The sequence below is a fragment of the Aedes aegypti genome, chromosome 2 (assembly GCF_002204515.2).
Source record: "Aedes aegypti strain LVP_AGWG chromosome 2, AaegL5.0 Primary Assembly, whole genome shotgun sequence".
NCBI lineage: Eukaryota > Metazoa > Arthropoda > Insecta > Diptera > Culicidae > Aedes > Aedes aegypti.
Genome location: NC_035108.1, coordinates 200,496,211 through 200,511,215, shown reverse-complemented (window position 1 = coordinate 200,511,215; position 15,005 = coordinate 200,496,211). Strand labels below are relative to the sequence as shown.

The window sequence follows — 15,005 nt, the reverse complement described above, 5'->3', positions numbered from 1 at the left end:
AAATTCTATAAATAATAAATAACCTATAGGGTTATGTAATGTCACAAATTTAACCGCTCTTATTTCATAAAAATAAAATAAGAGCTAGCGGGATATGGGGCAAGTGTGCCACCTTAAGCAAATTGTTCTCTAACTTTGTTTAAAGCTTAAAAAACCCACCAATTTAGCCTCATGATGTTAGTCTCACATCTCTTCACAAGCACTGTGCCATTTAAAAAGAAAATAATTTGAAAAAATATTAGTTTTTGAGCTGGGGCAAGTGTGTCACCCTTATGGGGCAAGACGGCCACCGAATGAACATTCATCTAATTCTACTTTTAATGAAATTTTCTTTATTTCATGTTAATATTGCTAACAAAGCAGAGCCTAATTGATAATTTTAAAAATATTTTTAAGTTTACCATCATAAGCGGATGCTTTATAACAAGGCTCATCACATGCGGAACCCTCTACTAGTCAATTCGATATTTAATATCATTATTTTTGTCTCCATTCAATACGATATATGAATTATCATTTCATTACGGGGGATCTGTATAATATTACGCTAGATCAGAACTAAATAACGGTAAAATATTGATGAATATAAGTAAAACAGTTCTTAATACGCCTAAAACCATGTTATTATCGAATATTTGGAGAAAAAATCACTTCGGGAGCAAAAATGTTCGCTACTCCCCTTCTACACTTCAGAAACCACTACTGGTGCCTCATTTTGGGTCATTATTATGATTTTGTTGATGACGTTTACATTTTCATGAATTTCACTTCAACCATTTTTGTTTACCAAATAGGTGGCATACTTGCCCCAAAGAGTGTAGAGTAAGGTAGGGCAATAGTTCGACCTTAGTGGTATAATCAAAGTTTCCAGGAAAATAAAAGCAGATGAAACAAAACAAATACCATACAGCGAACCTTCAACATATTGGCTATAACTTTGCTGAACAAACTTGTGTCAACATATTTACCCATTTTTAGTTATAATAGTTTCAAAATTGATTGTCTTAAACGAACTTTTGCCCCACCGATGGGGCAAAAGTTCGTTGGCTAAAACACTAAATATCAATACTTTTATGCCAGGCATACTTTATACCAGCTGTAAACTTATGTTTGCCGAAAAATACACACTAAATTTTCATTAAAAAATGACCAAAACAGGGTTAATTGTAATACACCCAAAAAATAGCAGTTTTTCGCAAAACTAAGTGAAAATGTAAAATTTTTGTGACATTTTTCGCACGATCAGGCAAATTTCGCTAAATTTGAAGATACTATGTAGATTTAAGGAAATTTGAAAAATTTTCCGTGGGTTTATACATGGGTCGAGCTTTTGCCCCGCAGATTCGAACTTTTGCCCCGCTATGGGCCAAAAATTGATTCCAATTATTTATGGAAAAACTAATGCACGTCAAAGCATTCTTATGATAGGCCAAGAAACGCCCTTACATAAAATATTGAAAAATATTTTATCTTCATTTGGTTCCATGCATCGAAAGTTTGACCAAATATTATAATGTGTTATAATATTTACGTCGAAAAACAACAAATAACCATAACTTTTCCAAATCTTAATCGATTTTTATGATGTTTGGAGTGAAAGTCTCTTACTTGAATAGCATTCGAACCACCATGACATTTCTTAGTTTTGATTTAATTTGAGCTAGAAATATTTAAAAGAAACTCTTGCCCCACTCGAACTTTTGCCCCACCTTACTCTATATTTCAACCAAAATGGATTTCGTATGTAAAACTAAATACTTCGATGTCGATGTAAATACGTGAAAAATAGAGCAATTTTCCTCATATTTTAATCATTGTATTATGAACTACAAGGGAACATATTAATAAGCTCAAAAAAAAAAAATAGTTTGTAGTTTTTATAAAAATCAGGGGTGGCACACTTGCCCTTATGGCACACTTGCCCCAAATTTCGCTATACAATAAAAATGTTAAAGAGCATAAACAATTACACAAATTGGTTGAGTTGATTCTAAGAAACGCCAACATTATTAAATGTTTTTTCTTTATGTTTAATGCCAAGAAATGGTCAATTGGTAATGGTAACATAAACAAAGAATGCTTATTACTCAAAAACGGTTGCCTTAATTTGCTTCACTTTTTTTGTTTCACAACATACTCTTTTGAAAAGCAAATAATCGAATATGAGTAAAATTCTGAAGCCTGACATGTTCACTAAAACTATACCTCGGTCTCCCAACCAATGTTCAATCGACAAATGCTCTTAAAATACAACAGTTTTTTAGAATAAAATATGTTGAAGAAATATCGAAAAGCAAATAAAATTATTACGATTTAAATATGTTTCGATGTAAAAATGCCGATAGAGGGGATAAAGGGAGAATCCTGTACAACCGGACAGTCTTTGTGCCCGGTTGTACAGGAGTAATTTTAAAACTTTAATACCATAATACAATACTAGTAGGTAGTTATTGGTTTAGACAAAATATGACGTTTTTGTGTAGACATGTCCTCTATGGGCCAAACACTTACATAGACGTTTTGTATCCAAGGAAAAATGTTTTTGTCGGTAAGTGTTTAAAACATCAACCAATCGGTGGAAAACACATGTTATATCTACATTACGCGGTACTGTTTTGAATTTACATCAACTAGTTCACTTGTACACGCAGAGAAAACAGACCTTTTTGTTTCAAAAATAAATATTATTGAAATATTTTTTAAAAACTACAATTGTTTTTGTTGAATACAAACATTTTAAATTTTATTGTTCCAAAAAAATAATTGTTGTTTTCACACCAAACTGATAGGAACACAAGTTGCTTAGATTCAATAAAATATTTTATTGACTATTGACATAATCTGTTTCGTTTTGAAAAAAAGTTTTTTGGTTTCAAAAAATCCTAATATTGTCACACATACATATGTATTATATGAGAGTGTATGTGCATGTTCTTTGCTTGCACGGCTTGTCAGACGCCATTTCCATGATTAGAAACAAAACTCAAATGGATTCAACAGAAGAAGTACTGGCTATGAATGTTGAGGAAGCTGGTGGATTTATTGCTGACTTTCGGACTCTGAAGAAATTATCAATCATCTTCTGGGTAAGAAATTGTGTTGTTTCCATGTAGTTATCTGATAACGAACTTAGACGCATTTAATTATCTTGAGAAAATCAATATACTCTTGAAACCATGCAAATCCTGGAACGGAAGGATATTAAAGAATTGATAATGCCGCCATTTTTGGCTGAACGGACGAAATGCGTGCATGGATTGTCCAGGTATAAATTAACGGAGGAAGTGTTAAAAAAATGTATTTTTCTATGTATCATAGGTATCTCCACCGTTATCCACAGATTGCCTTTCAACCGCATCACCGGTGGTAAGAGAAAGTAATTCCGAAGCCATCACTCGTGAACGGTACATTGTTAATTACGTGCTGACCGCGTCAACAAAATGCCGAGTTATTTGCAGAAATGGCAAATGCATTTTTTTAACTAGAGCTTATAAGAAGGCAATAACTCATTTGATGATTATGTGTAAATGAGATGTAAATAAAATCTAAATCGAGAGAAAATAGTCTGTTTATTTATTATTATTTCAAATGAAATATCCGGCTACCAGAAAAAATAAATAAAAATATTGGATCAAAAATGAATATATTTGAAAACAAAATATATTATTTTTGTTTTAAAAATCTTTTTTTTTTTGGTTCAAAAATTATAAATTTTAAAAGCAACACAGTTATTTTTTGGTTCAACATAAGGTTTTGTATCAACAAATATATTTATTGTTCACGACTGATTGTAGAAACAAAAAAATATTTTTTTAAAACAACAAAATTTTGTTGTTGAATTCAAAAAAATATATTATTAGCCGAGAAAAAATATTTTTTTTGTTGATTTCAATACAGAATATTATTGATTTTAAAAATCATTCCTCTGCGTGTACGTGCTTAGTGAATTCACTGTGCGGGTTCATGCAACTTATTTTTTTTTGTCGGTTCACAGTTTTTCCGACTTCAGTTGAGGATGGATTACCAACTGGTGAGTTCATTTCATGCTTGTGAAAACACCAATTTGTATTGTGACAATTTTTCATTTAGTCAATTATTAAACAAATTATGGATGGTTCGTCACTGTAAAATATCGGCATAAGCCCTTATTCCCGCTTTATAAAAAAAAATAGCTGCACATAGAAATTCAAATTAGCACTGATAGATAACATTTTTAATTTGAGGCTACATGAATCGCATCATTAACCATGAAAACCATGGAGATGCAGAGGTGATCTCGGTCTCTTGTAGCAATGGACGTTACACTAACATTCCATCCCTTCCCCGATGACCACAAGGACGTGGCCGGCGCCGTTATTGAAATTACTAAATATGGAGTCCTCGAAATTTTACATTGTAGATGGTTACTCCCAAGCTACTGTTGGTTCATTGTACGATTTTGATTATTCCGATCAATTACAGACTACCAACTACGAATTGTACGGTCATCAATGCCTATTCTTATGCTTTCAATCATATTACTTTTAAAACTTTTAATTAGTAACGTCAAAAATACTGTACTTTTTGCAATACAAATTTGAAACACAACGTGTCCGTGCATAGTAGGACTCTCGGGTCTACCCCGTTTTGCATAATGCCGTATGGCACAATGTCGTTTGGCATACAGTCGTTTGGCATAACGGTCGTTTGGCATAATCGCCATTTGGCATAACGGTCGTTTAGCATAATTGTGAAAAACATTGAATTTGATCAAATTCCTCCCATTAAGCAAAGGGGTGTGTATAAACTGCTCACGATAGTACATTCCGTTGTCAGTTAGTGATAGGACATACTTCTTATCATCATTTTTTCAAGGAAACCAATATCCAATAAAGCTCTTTTGGAATTGTACCATACATGACTTCCGGGGTCATTATGTCCGGGATATTATGGCGCATTTTTAACAAAAATATATCCAACGCCTAAGTTATTCCATGTCATTTGAAAAAAAAAGGAACATGGAATTTTATGACGCACCTTATGGTACGGCATATTACTGTACCACTGCAGTATCTTCCTTTTTCAAATTATGCCAAACGACCATTATGCCAAACGACTATTATGCCAAACGACTTTATGCCAAACGACTGTATGCCAAACGGAATTATGCCAAATGGGGTAGACCCGGACTCTTCTATAAGAATAGCAACTAATTTCACCAAAATAAAAATGTTTAGGCATGCTTAAATCGGGAGCAAGCCGTTAGATCGAAATTACTTTTGACTAGTTAAACTAAAAATGCAAACTACTACAGTCAACTCTCGATATCAGTAAAAGAACCATAGTAAAAATAGGATTTAATGGCTACTTCGATGGTCCCTTGGATCATATTTGCAATGGCCCCTTTTTCGGTCTAACAACATTTTCGGCCCAATGACCTTCAGCTTAACGACATTCGGCCTTACGGTTTAGAACCATTTGAATACAATTTTGAAGATAATTCTCAAGCTGCCTCAATCATGGTGTTCATTCAAAATGTATTTTCCAATTCCCGGATTTTCCCGGATACTGCTGATTTTCAATTAAATTTATTAAATACTGTGAGTTTAAGGCGGTTTACATTGCGGAAAACTTTTGGGCACAAAAATATAGGGTTTCAATGCTAGTAATGGACCCCTTAGTAGCTGAAATTCATTCTAGACGCTTTTCCGCAATGATATCTCAGACGCATATACGTTTTGTGGAGTCTAACAACAAATTCAATGTCTTTACTTCATAGTAAGTCTATGAAACATACATAATCATTCAATTTTTCCAGCGAAATATGCATTTGAAAAACTGTTGTCCGAATGCCTATTATGGACCCTCCCGGGGTCCATAATAGGATTGTTTACAAATTTGACGTTGCGTATTATGGACCCTCCATTTGATTCCTATGTAATCCGGCTCGCTGCCGACGAGCCTATTATGGACCCACCTGGAAATGCGTATTATGGACCCTCTTGTGTGATTTCATTTACAAAACTGTTCAAATATGAAGAGACGTATCGAAGGAGCAGTTGATTTTATGACCACCTTGGATACTGGGAGTTGTATATCCTCTATCAACTAGTGAAAATTTAATCATTAATAAACCAACCTTGCTACTGAGCACACGTCTTTCTCTAAAGGTTATGGGCCCAGTAGCGTCTGGCCGTTGAAGATCAATTCAATTCAAGTTTGTGAAGATTGTTACGGATTTACGGAGAAGACGGAAGGATGTCGAGTGCAGCCAAAGTAGGAATTGTTCAGTTTGCTGGCGAAGGATACGACGTATGGAAGTTCCGGGTAGAAACGCAGTTGTCGGCCCATGGCGTAAAGGAAATGATCACGAAGGATGAACCCACGGAACAACAGCAGCGGGAAGCTTTTCGGGAAAAGGACGAAAAAGCGAAGGCGCTTCTGGTGGCATACATCGCTGATTCTCATTTGGAGTACGTGCGCGACAAGAACACTGCAAAGGAAATGTGGAACTCCCTGGCAAGTACGTTCGCGAAGAAGGGTTTTGCGGCGCAAACCTATATTCGAAGATCTCTGGCAACGCTGAAGATGGAAGAAGGAACACCGTTAATGGACCATTTCCGCCGATTTGATGAATTAGTTCGACAGTTGAAGGGAGCTGGAGCTACTATTTCGGAATTGGATGCCGTGAGCCAGCTGTTCATTTCGTTACCATCGTCGTATGATGTAGTAACAACGGCTATGGAGAACCTGGAAGATGATCAGTTAAAGATGGACACGGTGAAGGCGCGTTTGTTAGCCGAAGAGCAGAAGCGATCGGGAAGAGACTGCGGTTTCAAGGTCAATGGTGTTTCGGATGGATCAAGTTCAGCGTTAGCAGCGAAGCCTTTGAGAAGCAAGGAGAGGAACTCGGAGAAAAGTAAGTTTCAAGGAAAATGCTTTATTTGCGGAGAAGTGGGACACAAAAAGTTCGCATGTCCGAAGATCAAGAATCGGCGCGACAAGGCTCAAGTGGCGACCATCCCGGTGGATAGAGAAATTGCATTAGTACTATCTCAGGAAGAAAGAAAGGATCTGAACGAGGAATTAAAAATCGAATGGATCCTGGATTCGGGAGCAAGTCGTCATATGGCGTATAACGAAGAGCTGTTCCAAGATTTCAAGGAGTTCGATAATCCGCTGGTGATTGAAATTGCGAAGAAAGGTGAGAAGCTAATTGCTACGAAAGAAGGCACAGTGAAAGGAAAGGTGGCTGGTAATGGACTGACGCTGTCCTTCGGAAACGTGCTATGTGTGAAGAATTTGAAATTCAATTTGCTGTCGTTATCGCGTTTGCTGAAATCCGGTGTGAAGGTCGAATTCAAGCCAGATCGAGCAGTTCTATCGAAAGATGGTGAAATTATAGCCGTGGCGATGTTACGTGGAAGCCTATTCTATTTGAAGATGAACTGTCTGGCGCCTGGCTCGGCAATGCTTGCGAAAGGAACCGAAGGTGAGCTGCAGTTATGGCACAAACGATTTGGACACTTAAGCTACAAGAACATTCGACGGCTGAAGCAGTACGAGATGGTTGATGGACTAGGTGAAGTCAGCAATGAGGGAGGATTTTGTGAACCCTGTGCGGAAAGCAAAATGATCCGGATGCCGTTCAACAAGACTCGACCGAGAACAACAAGACCTTTGGAGCGTGTTCATACAGATGTCTGTGGCCAGATTACACCGAAGACGGCAGATGGGTATCAGTATTTCGTGTCATTTATCGACGACTATACCCATTTTGCTGTGGTTTATCTGATGAAGCGTAAGGATCAAGTTTTCGAGTACTTCAAGGTATATGAAGCCATGGCGACGGCGAAGTTTGGATTGAAGATTGCCAACTTAAGATGTGACCTTGGAAGAGAATATTTTTCGAACGAGCAGAATGCGTATTATACGAAGCAAGGAATCCAAGTGGAATCAACGGTTGGCTACACCCCTCAACACAACGGAGTGGCAGAAAGGTTCAATAGAACAATTGCGGAAAAAATGAGAGCAATGCTTGCAGAATCCGGAGCACCGAAGACGATGTGGGGAGAAGCAGTATTGAACGCGGTGTATGTAACAAATCGAAGTCCTACTGATGCACTGAAAAGCAATACCACTCCCGCTGAATGTTGGCATGGTGAGAAACCGGATGTTGGAAAGCTGAGAGTATTTGGAAGTCTGTCATTTGCATGGATTCCGAAACAAAAAAGAAGCAAATTGGATGCAACTGGTCTGCGAAGTGTGATGCTCGGTTATGCACCGACTGGCTATCGCCTGTGGAATCTAAAAACCAGAAAAATGTTTGTGGCCAGAGATGTGAAATTCGATGAGACAAGTTTTCCGTTCAAGACACCGGAGAAAGAAATGCCTTCAAATTTGGTTATTCCGGAAGTTATCCCTGCTCCTGAACCGGCCGAGGTAGAAGATGTGCTACAAACTGTTGAAGCTGAGAACGATGCTACGAATGACGATAGTCCAGTGGTTTCAAGCGCTGATGAAGATGAATTTGAGGACACTGCTGATAACATCAGTGAAGAAAATGCATCAGCGCTCCCACCACAATTGAATAATGGGAACATCTGTGAGGAGATTGTTCCGAGGTCTAGTGGTCGGGAGCGCAGGACCCCAGGTTGGTTTACTGACTTTATTGCTCCATATAGGGCGCTTTCTGCTGCTGATGAATCCCAACAGGTACCCACGTGCTACGCTGAGGTCAACGGGCATCCGAACGAGTTAGAATGGAGGAAGGCAATCGATGACGAGCTGAGGTCCTTGGAGAAAAATCAAACCTGGACGATGGTGAGGTGTCCTGATGCGGTGAAACCTGTACCAAGTAAATGGGTGTTCACATTGAAAACTGATGCTGATGGGAATCCTGTGCGCTACAAAGCCCGTTTGGTTGCCAAGGGGTACCTGCAGCGGAAGCACATCGATTATGAAGCGACATTTGCACCAGTGGCCAAACTTTCGACTATAAGGACAATTTTGGCTGTCGCGACAAATCGGGACCTGAAGGTTCACCAAATGGACGTAAAAACGGCGTTTTTAAATGGCATTCTACAAGAGACGGTGCACATGCGAGTTCCAGAGGGGGTATGCAGTCAGCCTAATGAAGTATGCTTGTTGAAGAAATCCCTGTACGGCCTCAAGCAATCGCCTCGCTGTTGGAACGGTAGGTTTAATGAAGTGCTGGTGAACATGGGATTTGTTCGTTCCCGCCATGACTACTGTGTATACGTTCGTGGACAAGGAAGGCAGATCGTCTACATCGTGATTTACGTGGATGATTTACTTGTGGTTGCTGGAGATATCCGGACGATAAACGAAATCAAGATGAGACTGAAACAAGAATTCGAGATGACAGATATGAACGAACTCCATCATTTTCTGGGCATCAAGATAGAACGAGATGAAGATGGTGCTATGCATTTTTCCCAAGAAGCACTGATTCGGAAGATACTGATGCGGTTTGGAATGGACAATTGTAAACCTGTCAATACACCTGCTGAAACGAAGCTGCAACTTTGCCTATCGACTGAAGGTTGTAACCATCCATATCGAGAACTAATTGGCAGCCTAATGTTCCTGATGCTGGGATCAAGACCAGACCTGTGCTTCATTGTGGGTTATTTAGCACGATTCCAAGATGCTGCAGGAGAAGAACACTGGAGGCACGCTAAGCGAGTGCTACGTTACCTTCAGGCTACCAAGGACATGAAGCTGACTTTCAAGAGGAACCTGCATGAACCACCAATCAAAGTATTTGTAGATGCTGATTATGCAAGTGATGAGCTGGATCGCAAATGTGTGTCTGGATTCCTTATTAAGGTATTTGGCTGTACAACCGTTTGGTCATCGAAGAAGCAGCGTACAGTAGCTATGTCGTCAACAGAAGCTGAATATATTGCGATGAGTTCTTCAATTAGTGAAACCATTTGGCTCAGTGGACTTTTGGCGGACCTGAGAGAATCAAAACTGTATCCTGTAACAATTCACGAGGATAATCAAGGTGCTATTGCTATGGCAGAGAAGGAAGAAACAAAACGCGTCAAGCATATTGATGTCAAGTTTCACTTCATCCGAGAAGCTGTTGCAGAACGAAAAGTAAAGCTCGTGTATGTACCAACCCAGAGGCAGGAGGCGGACATTCTTACAAAGCCGTTACCTGCTCCAGCACTAATTACATTGCGGTCAAAGATTGGATTAGAGACCATCAACTGAGAGGGGGTGAAGAGACGTATCGAAGGAGCAGTTGATTTTATGACCACCTTGGATACTGGGAGTTGTATATCCTCTATCAACTAGTGAAAATTTAATCATTAATCAACCAACCTTGCTACTGAGCACACGTCTTTCTCTAAAAAATATATGTATTTATGTGTCTCAAACCAAATATTTTGCCTGAAACTATTGACTATTGATGTAATCGAAGTTCCCCCGGTGGATTTTCATAGGAATAAAGTTGCTTTGAGTGTTAATTTTATGTTTTTCTGTAGGGGGTCCATAATACGCCAAGGGTCCATAACCGGCATCGACTCCCTAACTTATTTATTGAAATATCTAAAAAATAAACATCAACGCACTAGAATTCATAGGAAGCTCAGAGAGATGTTGGAAGTATATAAACAATTTTCTGCTCTGTATATTTAAAATTGGACTGTATTTTAACAAAAGCAGCAAACCATTACCTTCTAAGAATGCCTTCGAAATTTGATTTTAGACATAGCCCATGGCTGGTTCATTGAGAAATACTTGATTTGTGAAACAAAAACGCTATATCCAAATACATTTTATTGTTCTCCGATGAACTGCCCATAAAAGCATAACTGTCCCATATGGATTTTCGAACCAACACGTTTTTTCATCGCAACATCCATGTTCAAACATATACTTTGCGACGCATATAAAATTTACACATTTTGTTTGAAAATGTTGTGGAAAAATATGATGTTGGTACAGTCCCATATTGAAAAATAAAGGCATAACAGTTTCTATATGAACTTCCAATCCAAAAAGCAACTGGAAAACGTGAATTGTGTTCAAGTTTATATTTTTTGCTGATCAATAGAAGCATAATGAGTTATCTGTGCAGTGATGCCAATTGAAAATGACATGTAGAAATGTACTAGAAAATTTGGATATTTGTTTGAGAAGACAAACTTCAAACTTTGTGCGCTATTTTCTCAATGCCTACTAACTTCATATGGGACTTTTTTATGGGCAGTGAAGCTGACTAACACTTATGACATAGATTCAAAAAGCATTCTATTAAATATTCGGCCAAGAATCTCGTCAAGAACTTAACAAAGTTCTGGCTAAGAACACCTTAAGGATCTATCGCTATTTATTTATCCATTTGGGATCTTGGAATTCATTCATGAAAAAGAAATTTGATGGAGATGATTCGAAGAATTCGCTGTAAATATGCAAAAATCCATACAAAATCTCGTCAGGCGCCTCATAAGAACTTTATCATAGACCAAGGACTAGTCCAACTAGTAATCCAGACAAGGATTCACCAATAATTAGTATTATCATTAGCCCGGGATAACCTCCAAACGAAATTCTTAATGAATCTGTCCAGGATATCAGTATATCTCCCAATATTTTTTTTTTGGCTCAGCTTTTCGCCAACCTCTACAAATCTACTAAGAATTGCTAGCAAAATTAACCAAAGAGCTTTTCTAAAAACCTTATTAGCAATCTACTAATAACCTCTTCAGTGATCTGAAAAAAACTTTCAAGAAACTGGTCGATAATCGCTTCGGTTTTCATTAAGATTCCAGTCTTTGCTGGCGATCTTTATCTCATTAAAAATTTGTCATTAATCTAAATTGAAATCTAGCATGAATCTTGTCAAGAACCTTTCCAGGAATAGCTAAGTTCGAAGATTTCTCTACCAACTCACCAACAGTTATTCATCACGCAGAGGAAAATATTGTAAAAACTAAAGAATTCTGTATAGAGTCAACAAATTTTATTGTTGACTCACGGCTTACCAGCAACTTTTTTTAATTTAATAAATTTGCTTATTTATCTTGAAAAATAAATTTGTTGTTCCTACAAATGCTAAAAAAGGCAAGCTGTCAAAGACAAATGTGAGGTATTGTATTCAATTGCATGTTCAATAATGAATGGACAACAATTGGAATTGATGTAACATAAGTTCAAAAATTATTTTAAAATTTTATGGTCGAGGAGATTTTTTGTCACAAAAATCACATATTTTACCATCTATTACTGTTTCAAAATAATTTCCCTGAGTGTAGCCGAAACTCCCTGAGAATTCCAGGTTTCTCCAGGTTGAATAAAATTCCCTGATAATTCCAATTTTTTTTCAGGTACACACCCAATCTGTTCGGTAAAAATGGTAAAAATAACTGGGTTTTGGAACTACCGGAAAAGTCAGTAAACTAAATAAATAAAATAAACTAAAATAAACAGAGATTTTTCACTGGATTTTTGCAGAGAGCTTTCTTTTTATATCATATATCGATAAAAAAACAAACATGGTGAAATTTGCTTTTCAATTACGCGTGGCGACAGATTTCATTTTACAGACTTTTTCGGTAGTTCCAAACCCAGTAAAATTTTACCGACCCCAGTAATATAATCTAAGTGTGTAGTAGACACCCTGAAAAAGAAAATATGTGAGAGGTATTCAAACTTTTGTAGGGATGGAAACGATATAAATAGGCATATTGTGATAACCATAAACAAAACAATGCAGGATGCATTTTTACCGTATACCTATGATATATTTTTTTGTTGGCTGAACCTACAAATATATTAATTTTCATTATATTTTAATACCTTTCAGCGAACAAAGTGGTTTCTATTTAAAATATTCATTCAGGTTCTCATTGACTCAATGACATTGAGTTCCAGCACTACGTCAGGATTATTCAGTGACTTTTCCAGTGATTTACAATTTACGCGGATAATGAATATTTTGGTAATACAAAGTGCTACAGTGTTTCTGCACTAGTACAAGGTTTCCGGAAGAAAATAGCTCCAATGGCAAAGTTCAAGAACATTTTCACAAACATCTTTACAAAATCGAGCTCAAAATTGGAAACAGACGCAGCAATCATTCCGCGAAGGGCTGGCGATTGTGCTGATGATAAAATTGAAGGCACAAACAGTGCGAACGATGTTTCTGCGCTCACGAGACCAGAAGAGACGCAGCTAGTTCCCAGTACATCACTTTCTGGTGGAATTTCGTCAAACTCGGTTTTCCTCGCAAACACTGCACCAGATCAACTTCTAAGTCCAACAGCAAATGCTCTGACACAGAACATCGTCAACAATGTTCAAAACAATGCTCTAACAGCTCCACAAACATCAATCACCAATGCAACAGGTGTCCAGGTTTATCAGATTAAAAATGCTAGAAACGTTCATATTGGCAACAGCTTTACCTTCAACTCCGCCAGTACCGAAGAAGACCGCACAAGGCCTTCTACCAATGTAAATGGACCGGTTAAATGGGCCAACCTAAAGTTGTCGGACACAATTCGGCAGATGATGGAGTGTGAGGATGAGCTGGATACAGATATGATGATTACCATATCCCGACATCTGGGATATGAATGGAAGCATTTTGCGAGGGTTTTGGAATACTCGGAAGGAGAAATAGAAGCATTTGAATGTGATAATGATACGTTATCGGAGGTTAGCTAAAGAGAAGATTTTGTCATAATTTAGAATAGTTTGTATCACATAAAAATAAAATTAATTTCCTTATTTTAGCGAATCTATCAGTTCATTTTGGACTGGTCGCGCAATGACGACGAACCAACGCTCGGCAAAATGGTCAACCTGTTATGGCAACACTTGCACAAGGAAACAGTTTACCACATGAAGTTACTTTGGAAGAAACGACGACAAAGTCAACCCGAATGAAATATCCAAAGAAAGTCTAAAACACTGTGCAAAAGAAGGAGCTTATCTCCCATTAATTATCAGTGCCTTAACTTTTTTAACAATGTAAAACACCGCATTTCAGAACGGTATAGTCGTAGTTCCACAATTCAAGGGAAAATATCGAGAACATTGAAAATTGTAAATATTTTAAATGTTGATTAGGGACCGTCCATAAATGACGTAGCATTTTAGGGGGGGGGGGAGTCTACGGTTTTGCTACGAACCATGTATTAGGCATGGGAAAATAGGCTACGATGGGGGAGGGGGGTGGCAAAAATTGGCCAAAAAATGCTACGTCATTTATGGACAATGCCTTAGAGTGTTGATGAACACAATATGAGAATGATAAAATTATAAGCTTCGAAAATGACGTACGTATTGCCATTTTTTGACAACATACGTGGAATTAAGACACTTTACGGTACAATGTTAAAACCAATTTGTTACAAAGCTCTGACTAATAGACTAATAGACTAATAGACTCTTTCAAATAGGGTGCAGAGCTACTTGGGGACCTCCTTGATTCACTTTGGTATGGGGGGTTTTTCTCGGTTTTAAAATTCGTTCTACCAAATAAATGAGATTAGAACGACAATATACCATATTTTGTATCCATTCAAATGTTTCTACAGAACTTGTGGGGTAAGTGAAAAGTAGGGATACATTTTTCAACAAAAAATTCCTAATTTAATTTCCTTTAGTTTTACTTAAACATCAATTTCAGCATACCGCTTATATTTGGTGGGAATCAAGCTAAAAAATATACACGACCTCATTTATTTCAATTCAAAGTCTTAAGAATATGACGAATCTCAACTAGGGTCGATAGGGGCAGTATGGTCCACCTAAACAAAAGGCCTTGAAAAGCATAGGAACATGATGCAATTTAATCATCCCATAAGGTTAATTTGTAGTTCGAAGTATGTCCTTTCATACCACAGTTGCAATTTGTAAAGAAGAACATTTAGAACATTTACATTTTTGTGTGTGATTTTACACTATACGGGGCGAAATGGTAGGGGGCAACGGGGCAATATGAGCCACAATACTAAATTTTACTATTTGGTTTAGACCCT

General features: G+C 37.5%; 1 protein-coding gene across 1 annotated transcript; it reads left to right on the top strand.

Annotated features, from left to right (window-relative positions):
• Positions 1-12,842: 12,842 nt before the first annotated feature.
• On the top strand, positions 12,843-14,289 carry LOC5572865. The gene is made up of 2 exons (XM_001660574.3): positions 12,843-13,677; positions 13,756-14,289. Exons 1-2 carry the CDS (start codon positions 13,021-13,023, stop codon positions 13,906-13,908), a joined length of 810 nt encoding a protein of 269 aa, XP_001660624.1. The 5' UTR covers positions 12,843-13,020; the 3' UTR covers positions 13,909-14,289.
• The last annotated feature ends 716 nt before the right edge of the window (positions 14,290-15,005 follow it).

Bases quoted from the DNA above. Each gene is read 5' to 3' on its own strand.
- LOC5572865 (XM_001660574.3), top strand. From the start codon at position 13,021: ATGGCAAAGTTCAAGAACATTTTCACAAACATCTTTACAAAATCGAGC. The intron at 13,678-13,755 runs GTTAGCTAAAGA...TCCTTATTTTAG, and splicing joins ATAATGATACGTTATCGGAG to CGAATCTATCAGTTCATTTT.